General features: G+C 41.2%; 1 protein-coding gene across 6 annotated transcripts in view; it reads right to left on the minus strand.

Moving 5' to 3' along the window:
- Positions 1-15,422, minus strand: part of CCDC33 (coiled-coil domain containing 33) — a 293,168-nt gene that overhangs the window by 11,772 nt on the left and 265,974 nt on the right. For 5 of the 6 annotated variants that reach the window (XM_033919717.1, XM_033919716.1, XM_033919715.1 and 2 more), the window contains 4 exons: positions 11,310-11,398; positions 5,461-5,592; positions 3,208-3,286; positions 185-315 (listed from right to left, as the gene is read on the minus strand). In XM_033919717.1, coding sequence (XP_033775608.1) covers positions 185-315; positions 3,208-3,286; positions 5,461-5,592; positions 11,310-11,398 — 431 coding nt within the window. Of the gene's footprint in view, positions 1-184; positions 316-3,207; positions 3,287-5,460; positions 5,655-11,309; positions 11,399-15,422 lie in introns of those variants that run through there. The other variant, XM_033919718.1, reaches the window with a different exon arrangement.

Consider the following 15,422-nt stretch of genomic DNA (forward strand, 5'->3'; position numbering starts at 1 on the left):
TATCAATGAATAGCCCTGCACAAATGATTTAACTGGTCAGGAGCCTCTCCTGGCCAGTTAATTCACTTTTGAGTATTGACCCCTTAGAAAACATATTATTGTGAGGAGAGAGGAATGCCACAAGAATGAGCTGTTTAAGTCTATAGTGCTTCCTCTGTCAAGGCAGGAAGCTGTTTGTTCTTACGGGCATGCCATGCTGCTGCATGATGATTGGTGCCTGCTGGAACCGCAGCTTGTCCATTTCTCCTCGGAGTCTTGCATTTTCAGCTACCAAAGTGGACATAACTTCCTTCTGAACAGGATCATTTACACCACCTTGTTAATGTTTAGAGATAAGAGGAAAAAGAACAGTTACAGGTTCAGAAAGCAGGCAGAGGCAGGAATGCTCCTACTGCTAACCAGACTCAAGCTATCCAGGCAGCTTCAGGTGATGAGGAAAGGTCAGTAGATCTGAAGCTTCTCACTTGAGCCTTGATTATACCAAAAGATGGTACTATTACAGCATTTTAAGAGCAGTTCTATAAATTAGGTGCTGACATTTACACACAAAATGTGCACATACATATTTGGAATGCTACCATATACATATACCATATACTTACCAAGCTCTGCTTAAGCCCAATTTTGAAAATATCCACTTAACTTAAATTGCCTGTATTTGCAAACGGGACATATGCAGGGGAGGAACATGGGCAGAACAAAAGCAAGACTCTCTCTTAAGCCTGTTCACTTACAGTGTTTTTTAAGTTACACATATCCCTACCACATACTTATGCTAGCTCCACGACTGGTGTATACGCAGGTGACTCTATGTTAGGTATGCCAGTACTGGGTTACACTAATATTCTATAACACAGTGTATCACAAACTGTGTGCCTCCTGAAATTTCAGGTGTACTGCGGCACCCTGGGGAGGAGGAGAAGCGCTGGCTGACTGCCTACAGGACTCGCCTCTCATGGCGAGAGGCACATCCTGTAGTCAATCAGTGGGCGCCAGCGCCTTTTCTTTCTCCAGCCCTCTTCCCTGCTGGCACCCCCCCCTGACGATTCAGGGCCCGTCTGGAGGGCCTTTGCACAAGCGCTTGTCGTCATCATGGAAATGTCCACGTACTTCCGGGTGCCTCGAGCCACTACCTTTAGATTGCCGCGACTTGTGAAAGTTTGCGAATGTTATGCCAATAAGAAAGGTTCGAGGGGAGATCCAGGAAACTACAGTGAAAGTCTGACTACCGTGAAAGATGGTAGAGGCGCTGATAAAGGACCACATCATTGATCACTTTCACCTTGATGGACACAATCTGATGAGGACCAGCCAGCACGGCTTCAGCAAAGGAAGATCTTGCTTGATGAATTGCTGCACTTCTTCGAGGGAGTAAACAGGCAGACAGACAAGGGTAACCCGGTCGACATTGTATCTCTGGATTTTCAGAAGACGTTTTTTTGTCATGATTAGATGCCATTTTTCTATTAATTATACACCGTTTAGTATTGGGTGGGGGGAGGGTTTTAAGTATATGATCTTATAATGAATAATGGGCTTTGAGGGATGGTGGGGAGAGGGTTACATTTCTACTTATAGATTATAATGTTAAGATGTTCAAGTGCTCAGATTAATTGTGTTTATTATGAATTTTTGTACACTTGATGAAAGTTTAAAAATGAATAAAGAATTTTTTTTTTTTTTTAAAAAGAAGACGTTTGACAAGGTTCCACATGAACGACTACTTCAAAAAAATTGCGAGCCATGGAATCGAGAGTGAAATACTCATGTGTATTAAAAACTGGCTGGTGGATAGGAAAGAGAGAGTGGGGGTAAATGGACAATACTTGGACTGGAAAAGTGTCACGAGTGGAGTGCCACAGGGTTCGGTGCTTGGGCCTGTGCTCTTCAACATATTTATAAATGACTTGGAAATTGGTACGACGAGTGAGGTGATTAAATTTGCAGATGATACGAAGTTATTCAGAGTAGTGAAGATGCAGGAGGATTGCAAAGACCTGCAACGTGACATAACCATGCTCGAGAAATGGGCTGTGACATTGCAAAAGAGGTTTAATGTGGATAAGTGTAAGGTGATGCATATCGGTAACAAAAATCTTATACATGAATACAGGATGTCTAGTGCAGTACTTGGAGAGACACCACAGGAAAGAGACTTGGGAGTACTGGTCGACAAGTCAATGAAGCCGTCCGCGCAATGTGTGGCGATGACGAAAAGGACGAACAGAATGCTAGGAATAATTAAGAAGGGGATCACGAACAGATCGGAGACGGTTATCATGCCGCTGTACCAGGCCATGGTACGCTCTACTGCGTCCAGCACTAGTCACCGTACATGAAGAAGGACACGGTACTACTCGAGAGGGTCCAGAGAAGAGCGACTAAAATGGTTAAGGGGCTGGAGGAGTTGCCGTACAATGAGAGATTAGAAAAACTGGGCCTCTTCTCCCTCGAACATAGGAGATTGAGAGGGGACATAATTGAAACATTCAAGGTACTGAAGGGAATAGACTTATTAGATAAGGACAGGTTGTTCACCCTCTCCAAGGTAGGGAGAACGAGAGGGCACTCTCTAAAATTGAAAGGGGATAGATTCCGTACGAACATAAGGAAGTTCTTCTTCACCCCGAGAGTGGTAGAAAACTGGAATGCTCTTCCGGAGTCTGTCATAGGGGAAAACACCCTCCAGGGATTCAAGACAAAGTTAGACAAGTTCCTGCTGGTCTCAGTTAGGGTGCTGGTCTTTGACCAGAGGGCCGCAGCGTGAGCGGACTGCTGGGCATGACCCAGCAGCAGCAATTCTTATGTTCTGGGCCACTGAAGGCAGCATGTTTATTTCACTCACAATGCCTGTGGGCTTGAAGAGTGAACGAGTGCAGTCCTGGGAACAAGAAATGTAAGAAAGTACTGGATCTCATCGGGGGGTGGGAATTCTTGACAGGCTGCACACAGGCCACCCAAGAAGTCTCAGCGGGCCACCATTGGCTTGTGGGCCTTGCATTGAGGTCCACTGTTCTAAGCCGTCAGTCTTGAGATGGTATTATAACTTGGTATGAAATAGCCACATGGCTCATGTGTGTGAATAACTGAGCTACTGTTATTAATGAAAGACAGCACCATGCAATTTGGTTGAAAGACAGAGGCTTTAGGATGGCTTCCTTGTAGTTTCTGTCACTACACTGTGAATGTGAGAAGGGTTCACAATACCTGGGAATTTCTTTATTTCTTTCCCTCTGTAATGATCCTTTAGTTTATTGTTCAGTATTCCCTCCATCGTTTCAATGACCTTGAATTAAAAAAAGACCCAAGTTCAGAGTTAACTTATGAATTAAGATATGAATAACTATTGAAAATGTTAACGTTATTTACTTTTTTTTTTTCTCTTCTTTATTCATTTTTAATCTCTCAACAAGTGTACAAATTAAACCATACCTATACATGAAAACATCACTTGTATATCTGATAAGAATAACAACAAAAGGTATATATATAACCCTATACCCCACCCCCATCTCCATTGTTATATTACATACAATAAATACCCCCTCCCCCTCTTTTATTTATGGTGTACCTTTCAATAAAATAAAGTAAAGTAAAGTAAATGATGTCTAATCATCACAAAAAAAATGTTAACGTTATTTACTAATTATTTGGGGGAAAGTGGAATGGGGATAATTTTAGAATAAATTATTTCCCTATATTCAGGTATGGTAGGTATACCCCTGCCCAAGAAACCATACAATCTAAGAGGCCTATTTAATAAGCCGCTTTAGGAGTTTAGCTCAGCTTGTAACATGCTAAATGCCAAGACAAACTTCTTGCATTGGATTTAGCATACACCGATGTGTACTGGATGCAAATTATTTATTGTAGTAGGTCTGGTTTACTAAGAACACACATTAATGGTGTTGTATATGCTAACGCTGTTTCACACTTTAGTAAGTCTGGCTGGTAATAAAGAAATTCCTATTAGAATGTGGGGAATGGGACGAGGCTGTATTTTGGAGTTAATGTGACATCATTACTGTGCATTAACTGCTAATTCAGTACAGTTAACCATAAGTTTAGAAGTTTAAGTAACTGTATTATGGCGGAATAAAAATCACTAATGTAATGTATTTTGCTTCAGTGGTTGTTCCATTAACATGTAGTACTGACCATTGATCTATGTTAACTGCCCAGATGCTTTCCCAACGTGGAATGCCCTCAGCATTTAATACTGAGGTTTTGTCGTTAATATGTTTTAGGAGCAAATGACTAGCATAAGTTAGTAAACAGGCCTCTAAGTTTGTACCTGAGGCAATGGTTGCTAAAGTGACTTGCTAAAGATTACAAGAAGTGTTAATGGAAGAAATGTGAGCCAATTAGAGCTTTAGGCCCTTCCCTGATGCACCAAGAAGGGGAAGGCCCACCATTTTGGAGTGGCGGATGGCTGGAGAGTGTGAGCGTCCCTCCGGCCGGACATTCAACTGAAAGGTACCGGGGGGTGAAGGGGGGGTTGAGGGAAAAGTTATGGGTGTGGTGTCTGAGCCTTGGGGGAGAGGGGGATTCGGGTTCAGGAGGGGATTGGGTTGGGGGGTGGCTATGGCAGGAGGGAGTGGGCATCCCTCATGCCCGGCTTGCCTCAGGAGTGGGGGGCGGTTCCAGGGAAGGCTTACTTTACGGATGGGAGTTCGGGTGTTCCAGTGCAGCTGATCACAGTACAAGGATTTTCTTGCTGTGATCAGCTGATGGCAAGGGATCAGGCGCGATTCTCTAACTGGCACCTGTGACATGGGCACCAGTTAGAGAATTAGGCCAGTTAGGCGGGGTTGGGTGTCTGTCCCTTAGGGCAGATGCAATTCTGTATAGGACACTGGTGTGGGATTCTCAGCCGTTTCTTAGACAGCTGCAGAGACCGGCGTCCTATACACAATTTCCCCCTTTCGGTTGCTGATCTCATGGGTTAGGATGTGACAGGAAAGGATTTGCTGCTTTATCATAATTTATAATCTTGTAGAGCTGCTAAAAAAAAAAAAAAAAGAAAGAGAGAGTGAGGCTCCAATCAGTGTTCCACATTCCATTCCTCCAATGGCTATGATTTCTCAATGGCTCTAGTACAGAAGAGGGGTTATTGGAGACTTGGCCATCACCCTCCTTTCCTACTGGACTTTCAGTTCAACTGGAAAAAGTCCCTGATGATATTAGGGAATCAGGGGTTGTCATTTACAAATACCTAGGGGTTTTTTTTTCTCATTTTTACCTTCCTCCTGTCTAACCCCATTATTGAAACTACATATTCTTTCTTCTGGGGGTCATAGACAATGCATCCTGAGCCAGGCCATTAGTTGTCAATGACTGGGAATACTGCCTCCACAGAACTGCCTGCCTTGGCAAATGAACTTAAATCCACCTCATGGCAATATACAGCAACACTATGGTACCTTTGAGTCTGATGATCTTCATTAACGTTACACTCACCTTCTCTTGCTGCCGAATGGTTTCTTCCATAGACTTGGTCTTGCCTATTTTATCTTGGTATTTCTTCAGAACAGCTTGCTGCTGCTGGTGGGCCTTCTGCAGTAGAACCAACTCTTTCTCCCGATCATTCTTCTGAAGGCAGCATGTAAAATTTAAGGGGGAACCATCACAGCATTGTTCAATCATTCCTTTACCTACAAAATGCAATGGTGACTTGGAGGGGGTTTCCCCTTTACTGCTGATTCACTATTTGCGATCAGAATATAATCCTTCTACCTTTAAAGAAAGATGAAAAACCAAGCTGTTTTTTTTGTCTGTCATGGAGACCCGTTATGCAGGAGCTCTCAAGGATTCCCTTTATAGCTTATGTTGTTTAACATTTTTATGTTGTCACTAGGTGGTATTATGGTGAGGGGATTCTTTCCTATGTGGATTATATTTTTAACTTGCTGACAGCCAAGTCTACTGCAGATGGATCTTGCTAATATCCTTAACGTATCAGGAAGGAAGAGCGTTGGACCATATCTAATATGTTAAAACTGAATACTATCAAAATAAAAATATTAGGACTGGGTAAGGGCCCCAGGCTAATTCCTGAACACTAACAGTTTGCTGAAAACTGAACATTCCACTAAAGCATTAGGATAAGAATGTACATAAAAGCAATTCAATCATATCTTTTTGATGATCAATTTGCTATACTGGAGCAGGCTTTAATCTTATCTTTGTTGGATTATTGCAATAGTCTTTATGTTGGTATTTCTGTTACTTTAATGAAAAGGATCCAACTACTACAGAAGAATACATCTGTTCACCTATCCGACAATAAAAGCCTGCCACTACAAAAGATTCTTGGACAGAACTCTTGCCTTCCAGGCAGGAAAATGGAACGATTGGCTTAGTAACGTTATTACGCTCTCCTCATCTTACTTCAATTTTAGAAAACTGGTAAAAACAAGTTTGTTCAATCGATTTGTAATCTAAGATTCTATACTGCTCTGCTTATTCAACCAGGAACCCTAAGAACTATAGAGCTTTCCAATTCTTTCATTATGTAAGATTGTATTGTTGACTTTGATTGTAACCTCTTCGCTGATTGTCCAGCGCCTCTTGCTGTAAACCGCCTCGAACTTCAATGGCTTTGGCGTTATATAAGAATAAAATTATTATTCTTATTATTAAAAACACAGTAGCCAGGTAAATCTTTAAAGTCTAAAGTTTAGACAAAAAAGTTATAATCGTGTTACACCTCTTTTGCGTTTCCTTCATTGACAAGCCATTAAAAACCCATATGGAGTTTAAGGGGTCCTTTTTTTAAAATTCTTTATTCATTTTATGATTCACAAGTGTACAGCACATATTAAACAATATATAAAACAATATCACTTGAAAATCTACCATATTATACAACAAAAAAATAAATCTCTCCCCCCCCACATCCATATACATAAAAAAAAAATACCACATAAATATATTATGTTATCATTCCAATATATTATTAATAGAAATCCAACCCCCCCTCCCCGATCCAAATGTAAAAATTAGAATTGGGAAAAGTACAAATCATTCATTATAATAATTATAAAATGGTCCCCACACATCCTTAAATTTCTTATAATATCCCTTCTGAACTGCCAATGCTCTTTCCATTTTAAAGGATTTATATCAAAAAACATCCGGTTAATATAATCTTCACACACTCATAGATAGGTGTTCATAAAGGAAATACTTTGATACTCGATCCTCAGAGGGTTAATCTCCCATTGGTTCCAGTGGACAAAGCCCACTGAACCCGATCTTCATAGGATCTCATAGGATCAAAATATAACGTATTTTTTTCTTTTTTTCTATTTAATCTTTTTTAATTCAATAATTTAAATATAAATAGTGAATATAAAACTTTCACTTAGCTTGTGAATTTTATTTTAAAGAGGGGAACCAACGGGAGATTAACCCTCTGAGGATCGAGTATCAAAGTATTTCCTTTATGAACACCTATCTATGAGTGTGTGAAGATTATATTAATCGGATGTTTTTTGATATAAATCCTATGAAGTAATTCCGGTTTTCATGTATAGCCATTAGAGGTATATCTTTCCATTTTAAACACATGACATCCTGAATTCCACCAAAACCAATAGTTTAGCCTTGTATAATCTTTCCAGTTATACGTTATTTGTTGAAAAAGGGGCCCTTTGACTAAGGCGTGCTAACCGATTTAGCATGCACTAATCGATTTAGCGTGTGCTAAAAATAAGCACGCGGTACATGCTAAGGTGCCCATTATATTCTATGGGTGCCTTGGCATTTAGCGCATGCTAAAAGGACCCCCAAATTAGCCTGCTCTGTTTATAAGATTTGGGACGGTGAAGCTCCTAGGCTTCTTTCTAGTCTGATTTTTGATCATTTGGTTAAATGTTTGTCCATTATTTAAATCTGGTCTATATACAAGGATTTATGGAAGGTCTTTTTTCTCTCAAGCAGTTCTTATTTGGAATGCTTTTACCATATTTTCTAACTAAGGCATCTCCACGAATATCTAATTTAGGTCCCCTTTTATCAAACCGCGTTAGGGTTTTGTTTTGGTTTTTTTTTTTCACCGGCCAGAGTGTCGGAGCTTTTATCACAGTGGCTGGTGATAAAAACCCCTAACGCGGCTTGATAAAAGGGGACCTTAGACTTTTAATGAATTTTCTTCCTTATTGCAGATCTATTAATAGTAATTAGTAATTTATCTTTAAAATCAAACATGGTACCAGAAGATTGGAGGGTGGCCAATGTAATGTCAATTTTTAAAAAGCATTACAGAGGTGACCCACAAAATTATAGGCCGGTGAGCCTGACATTGGTGCCAGGCAAAATGGAAAAGACTATTATTAAGAACTATTATTAAGAAAAATAACTGAGCATATACATAGGCATGGATTAATGGGACAAAGCCATAAGGATTTAGCCAAGGGAAATCAGGCCTGATCAATCTACTACATTTCTTTGAAGGAATAAACAAACATAGAACAGTTGATATTGTTCATCTGGCTTTTCGGAAGGCTTTTGACAGAGTATCTCAGGAATGACCCATGAGGAAATTAAAACCAACTCAGTGGTAACAGTAACAGTTTGCTGCCTTGTAACAATGAACTAGTTACAAGGCAGCAAACAGACTGTTTTCAGTGGTGGAATTATTAAGAAAAGAACGGAGAACAAAACTGAAAATATAATGCTTTTGACTTGATCCTTGGTACGACCATAGCTTGAACAAAAGATTAGGTTACTTACCTCTGCTAATCTTTCTTGTAAATAGACTGGAATCTTCACCAGCGGGTTTATCTTTTCTGCTTGTGCTGAGCACTTCGAGGACCCACAGGTCTGAAATCATCCTCTGCCACTCTGTCAGGTAGGCCGAGAGGCAACGCCCAATCCAAGGAAGAGGAGCCAGAGCCCTGGTGTCAGAACTCCCTCGCAGATGGGCAGGACTGTTGTTGAAAAACTGATGTCATGCCTGACCTCCAAAACGAGGTCTGGAAGATGCTCCGAACCGGTACCCTGTAGATGGGGGTCCAGAGTACTGGAGAGGTCTCCTGTAAGGACAAAAAATCTTGGTCGTCCAGATCATCAGGCAGGTCGAGGTTGCGACCCATGAAGCACCGTTGGCTTACAGCCCTACCCACTGGCCAGGTCAGCCAAACCTTGGCCAGACAAGAGCAAACTTCTGAAAGGAAACCGTCTCAGTGCAGCTGTAGAAGAAAAATCCCCGGACTACTGGCGAATCCACAACATTCACCAGGCAGAGACTGAAGAAGCTCTAAGTTTAGGAAAAACCTTCACCATGCAAGGAGGGTATCTGCCAAACAAGTCACCATGGAGACTAGAAATTCAAAGTTCCAAAGGACAACCCCCTCGGGATCCCGGTGGAGTTTGGAGCGCCATGCACTGGCAACAAAGGAGGAGGCCGCTGTAGCTCACACTCCCACCACTGCAGAATCTAAAAGGTATTTGAGGACAAAATCCACCCGCCTGTCCTGGACCTCTTGCAGGACAACCCCTCCAACAGAGGGCAAGAACGTGCGGTTAGGGACTTGTGCCACAGCCAAAACCACAATCGTCAAAGCTATATGGTCCATGGGATGCAAGTGTGCAAAGACCCCGGCACAATTAAGGGGACCCTCCTGGGACTCCCAAGTCACTAAAGGGATCCTATTCCAGTCCGGAAAGGAAGTGGGCAGTGGGTGCTGATCACTCAAGAAGGAACATTCTGCCAGCAGCTGGAGGTCCGAAATCAGGTTCAAGACCCTGAGGACTCAGAAAGGAGGGCAGGTCACTGGACAGACCGGAAGAACCTGAGCACAGCCAGGACAACTCCAAGTACTGGGGACCTTCCATCAATGGGATCCCGAAGATCCACCAGAAAAGCCACACTAATGGGCGCTGCAGAAAAACCTGTGACAGCCAAGGGACAGAGACTGGGGCAGAACCGATGGCGGAACTATCAGTCTGCTCAATGAAAGTAAAACCCAAAGGCATGCTGGCATCCAGAGGGAGGGCAGATCCAATCTGCAGCAGTGGAGTCAACATGGAAGAAGCAGGCACAGTCTTTTTGAACCAGAAAAGCCTGACACCTTATCTGACACTTTCAGGCGGGAAATAGGCACCAGTAGCAAAAGTCGCGCTGTGTGCCGCAGTATTGGTGCTCTAGCCAAAGAATGAGACATTCTCCTCCGAAGCTGCGCTCGCGGTTCTAAGCCGCACGGTTTGCACCCGTTTGAGGGGAACCGGACACGTGAAAAGCATCTCCGGTAGAAGAGGAGGTCAAAGGGGACTCTCTGAAGGAGGAAAACGCAGAAACTGCACCTGTCTTGCCCCCTACATGTACCATGGCGCACATGAATTGCGTCCGTGAAACCACTATCTATTCATCGGAACTGAGGCATGAATCCATGCCATACCTGTCCTGAGGTGGCCATCTGTGAAGTTCGGAGCAAAAACAAAGCTTCTAAGGGCAAAAAAATATATTTTTAAAAGTAAAAAAAAAAAAAAAAAATCACAAGAAACCTGGAAAAACAGCAATTTTTAGATTTTACAGGTGTGGGGGAAGGGGGGGGGGGGGGCTAGGGCATGCAGGGAAACCACCCAAAATCCCCTTTAAGGGATTCCCCCAAAATCGCCAAACCTGTGAGCACACAGACACACACAGAGACGTATGCTGCAATAAAAATGAATGACAGCCAGCTAACAGAGAGCAAGCAGAGAGATCATACCTCAGGAGCTGATAAAAATGGGATTTCAGATCTTCTGACCGTCTCACCTTCCCAATCACCCCAGACAGGGACTCTCTGGACCCCATAGCAAAATTAGGGAAGACACGCAGTACAGTTCCAATCCCGGCATACCTTCACGGAACTGCAGCAGCCTGTGCGCTTCCCTGTTGCGGACGATCCAAGGGTGAGGTGGCTTCTGATCCCGGAGACACGATCTGACCTACAGGCTGTCTGAGGGGTTTATGCAGGTCTGCTAACAGTGTCACCTCAGAAGCAGATGAAGTAAATACTAGTCTGCGATCTCTCACCAAAGGATGTCCCTGAAGGGTGAATCCACAGCATAAGGGCAACCTGTGCCAAATGACGTAATAAAAGAACTAGAAGTGTAAAATGAAGCATGAACAGAAAAGATAAACCTGCTGGTGAAGATTCCAGAGTTTATTGTACAATAATACTGTATGCATAATATTATGTGATTAGTATTCTGCTTATACACACAAATGCCTTATCTTTAAAAACTGACCTTAATGTTACTTGGAAAAGAGGGAGACTGAGTTGCTCTGTCCTGTGTGTAAAATGGATCACGTCACTTACCCGAATCATCTCGTTCTGGAGCTGCTGCACCTTGCTTTTCATCTGGCGAAGCTCTGTGGTTTCACTGGCTAGCTTGTGCTTCAGAGACACTATAAAAGAGACGGAACATTTTATTCACTCCACAAATGTTTCTTTGCTGTAACCCCTGCCCCCTTCCCTGATGGGAATGAGAGATTCTTGCAGATTCAGAGATGAAAAATAGTCTTTTCTAAGATTTGACACCAGAACGCTGCTTTTCAGCCAGCAAACGTACAAATAATAAGTAATTTCTCACTTCCAAACCTAGGCGGCTTATATATTTAAAATATACATTTCTCTAAAACAATACAAAAAACTATCTTATATGCAGCATACGCTTTAAAATATAAAGCAATACAACATATAACATGACTAGGGTTACCAGACATATCCTCTTTTTAGAGGACTGTCCGGGTGCCTTGACCCTGGGCAAGTCACCTAATCCCCCCCCCCCCATTGCTCCAGGTATATTAGATAGATTGTGAACCCACCAGAATAGACAGAGAAAAATGCTTAAGTACCTGAATAATTTCATGTAAACCATTTTGAGCTCCCCTGGGAGAACAATATAGAAAAATAAATTGTGTAAAAAGTTTCAGCCTCTGATAACCAGAGCTGGTATTGTGACATCACAATGCCTCATTCCACCAATGCCTAAGAGCTAACCTCATCAGTGATGTCACAATGGCTTGATTGCCCTATACTTGGCTCACTGCTGCTACATTTTGATTTCTAGAGTGGTGCAGTGGTTAAAGCTGTAGCACCCTGAGGTTGTGGGTTCAAACCCACGCTGCTCCTTGTGACCCTGGGCAAGTCACTTAATCCCCCCATTGCCCCAGGTACATTAGGTAGATTGTGAGCCCGCCGGGACAGACGGGAAAAAATGCTTGAGTACCTGAATATGTTTAAGTTTTTTTTATTGATTTTTTTTCATTTAACAACAAGTGTCATAAATTTTCATACAATTATCTTAATAATACACTTGATATTTCTATAATGTATTTTATACATAACATTTCTTATCTTATATTTCTTATGATTTTATATATCATATAACTGTAATTATTTTTCTTATAAAGTTATACAACATATATATTGTAATGATTTTATCAATTATTTTTTAAATTATTAACCTTTTTCCCCTCCCTTTATTACATTGTTTTCATGTAAGAATACCATCTATTAATAATATTTTATTTATAATTAATAATAAAGAGTATAAATCCCCCTCCCATATCCCCTCCCTCCCTTTCTTCTTTAACTATTTTCTTATTATGGGAAAATGAAATTCAATTATTACAATATTTTGTTAATGGTCCCCAAATCTTTTTGAATTTATCCATATATCCTTTTTGTGTTGAGTACCTGAATAAATTCATGTAAACCATTCTGGGCTCCCTTGGGAGAACGGTATAGAAAATTGAAAATTGAAATGAATTGAAACGCATCGGTGGGGAATGAATCAGCAATGATTCTTAAGCTAAGTTTCAATTTATGAATATATTTATAAAACTGATTTTAAGAATAAGCACTGGCACTTTAATTAAGTAATTAAAAATTGCATAAAATAAACTTTATAAAAATAAATTAGATACAGAGAAAACACCGATCTCTAAGCTCTGATGAGGATAGTCACCACACAGGCTCTCTTGTTGAGAGTTTAAATGTGGCTCACTGAGGAGCTTTGGTGGAATACATAAATAAGAAGTCATCATTCAGAATTTGAGACTTTAAGATCTAAGGAGGTGTATTAAAGACCCAGTTAGGGGTAGTATTCAGCTAATTGGGGACACACAACCTATGGCAGTTGGGCATGGAAATGACCGTATTCTATAAGACTATGCCTATATTTTCAGAATGTTCCTGACCCACCCATACCCTTCCACTGGCCATGCCCCTTTTTATGTCATGCACGAGACAATTTAGATGCGCTATGTGATAGAATAGTACATAGGCACATCCACCTATGCCCTAATTAGTGCCAATTAACATCCATAATTGATTAAGTTGCATGTGAACCTGGGATTCATGGCCAAATTTGGGTCACCTTTATAGAATTTGAGGGTTAATGTGCAGTAAACCAAGCAGTACCTGCTAGTGGACAACCATATTAATAGGGTTTGTGTTATTATAGCTATCAGCGTGCAGTAAATAATAATAATAATAACAGTTTATAAACCGCAGGACCGTGAAGTTCTATGCGGTTTACAATGATTAGAAAGGTGCTACAAATAAGAGTAGAACTTATATAGTTGAAGAATAGTGGTTAGCAGTTTAAGGGAACAGTTGTGATAGGGGGGATTGAGGTGGGAGATTGTGATGGGAGAGATTGTGCCGATTTGCTACCTAGGTATTTCAAGAGCAGGTATATCTTTAGGTGTTTCCTAAATTCACCATAGTTTTTTGCGTTTATAATTAGTTTTTCCAACTCTTTGCCCCATAATGCTGCCTGGTAAGAGAGAAGATGTTGATGGTGTCTTTTAAATTTACATCCTCTAACTGGTGGGGAGATGAATTTTGGGTGTGTACCTCTCTTGTGTCTATTGGTTGAGAAGTGGAAGAGGTCAATTATATATTTAGGGGCTAAACCGGATAGTACCTTAAAGCAAAAGCATCCCAGCTTGAACTTCGCACGTGCCTCCATCGGCAGCCAGTGCAGGAGTCGGTAGGAAGGGGTTATGTGATCTGACTTCTTCATCCCAAGGATCAACCTGACCGCCGCATTCTGCACCAGTTGCAGTCTCTGCATGTTCTTCTGGGAGATTGCCAGATGGGCGATGTTACAATAATCGAGCTGGCTTAGTATTAGGGATTGTACCAGAATTCTGAATGATGAAGCGTTAAAGTATGCTCTAATAGATCTAAGCTTCCAGAGAGTAAAAAAACCCTTTCTGACTAGGGAGCTCATTTGGTAAACTGCATGTAAAGTACTTTTTGTATTGGGGGTATGGCATGGACAGAAAAATGGGTAAATAATAAATAAATAAATAATAACAGCTTATATACCGCAATACCATGAAGTTCTATGCGGTTTACAAAAGATTAAGCAAAGGTACAAATTGACTGACTTCAAGAGGGGAAGAAGAAAGAGAAGTAATTAGACAGGAAATTCATTGTTGAGGAGAAAAGTGATCAAAAGGACAGTAGGTCGCTATTGAGAGGAAAGAGATAAGTGGATCAGTTGTCAAGATGTTTTAGGAACAGGTGTGTTTTTAGACGTTTCCTAAATTCCTCATAAGTAGAGGGCGAAAGTAATTGTTCTAGGTCTTTACCCCATGATGCTGCTTGGTGTGAGAGAAGGAATTCATGGTGTTTTTTCAGTTTGCAACCTCTCACTGGGGGGGAAACGAAGTTGGAATGTGAACTTCTCTTGTGTCTGTTGGTTGAGAAGGAGAAAAGGTCAGTAATGTATTTGGGGGCAAGTCCGTGTAATGCTTTAAAGCAGAAACAGGCAAATTTGAACTTTACGCGCGCCTTCATCGGCAGCCAATGCAGCTGCCGGTAGTAGGGTGTCACGTGGTCAAATTTTTTTAGTCCAAAGATTAATCTGGCTGCCGCATTCTGCAACAGTTGTAGGTGTCGCATATTTTTTTTGGGAAATTGCCAAATAGGCGATGTTACAGTAGTTAAGCAGGCTTAGTACGAGGGATTGGACTAGGATTCTAAAAAACGATGTAACAAAATAAGCTTTAAGGGATTTGAGTTTCCAGAGAGTTTCCAGGAAGCATCGTCCAGCTAGCACACTACACTCGTATTATTTGCTAATAGATTAATGTAGAACTAATCTGAGCACTTAAGACCTCTTAAATAGGATGCATTAAGGCTCAGATTCTATAAATGGCGCTTAGATCAGCACAGCCATCCATTCTAGGCACATAACTTAATTTTTTAAATTGGCTTAATCAGCGCCGTTAATTAAAATGGCCATTAAAACACCTCCCGTAAAATAATTAATTAGCTGGTAGGCATCTAACTTGATAGGCATCTACACCAAAGTGCCTACTAGCAGGTAGGCATGGATAGGGACAGATTTTTGACGGATTTTTGGCATGGTTTAACTTAGGCACCTAACTTAGACACACTCATTTAAGCCAA

The sequence above is a fragment of the Geotrypetes seraphini genome, chromosome 14, assembly GCF_902459505.1.
Source record: "Geotrypetes seraphini chromosome 14, aGeoSer1.1, whole genome shotgun sequence".
In the NCBI taxonomy this organism is placed as follows: Eukaryota; Metazoa; Chordata; class Amphibia; order Gymnophiona; family Dermophiidae; genus Geotrypetes; species Geotrypetes seraphini.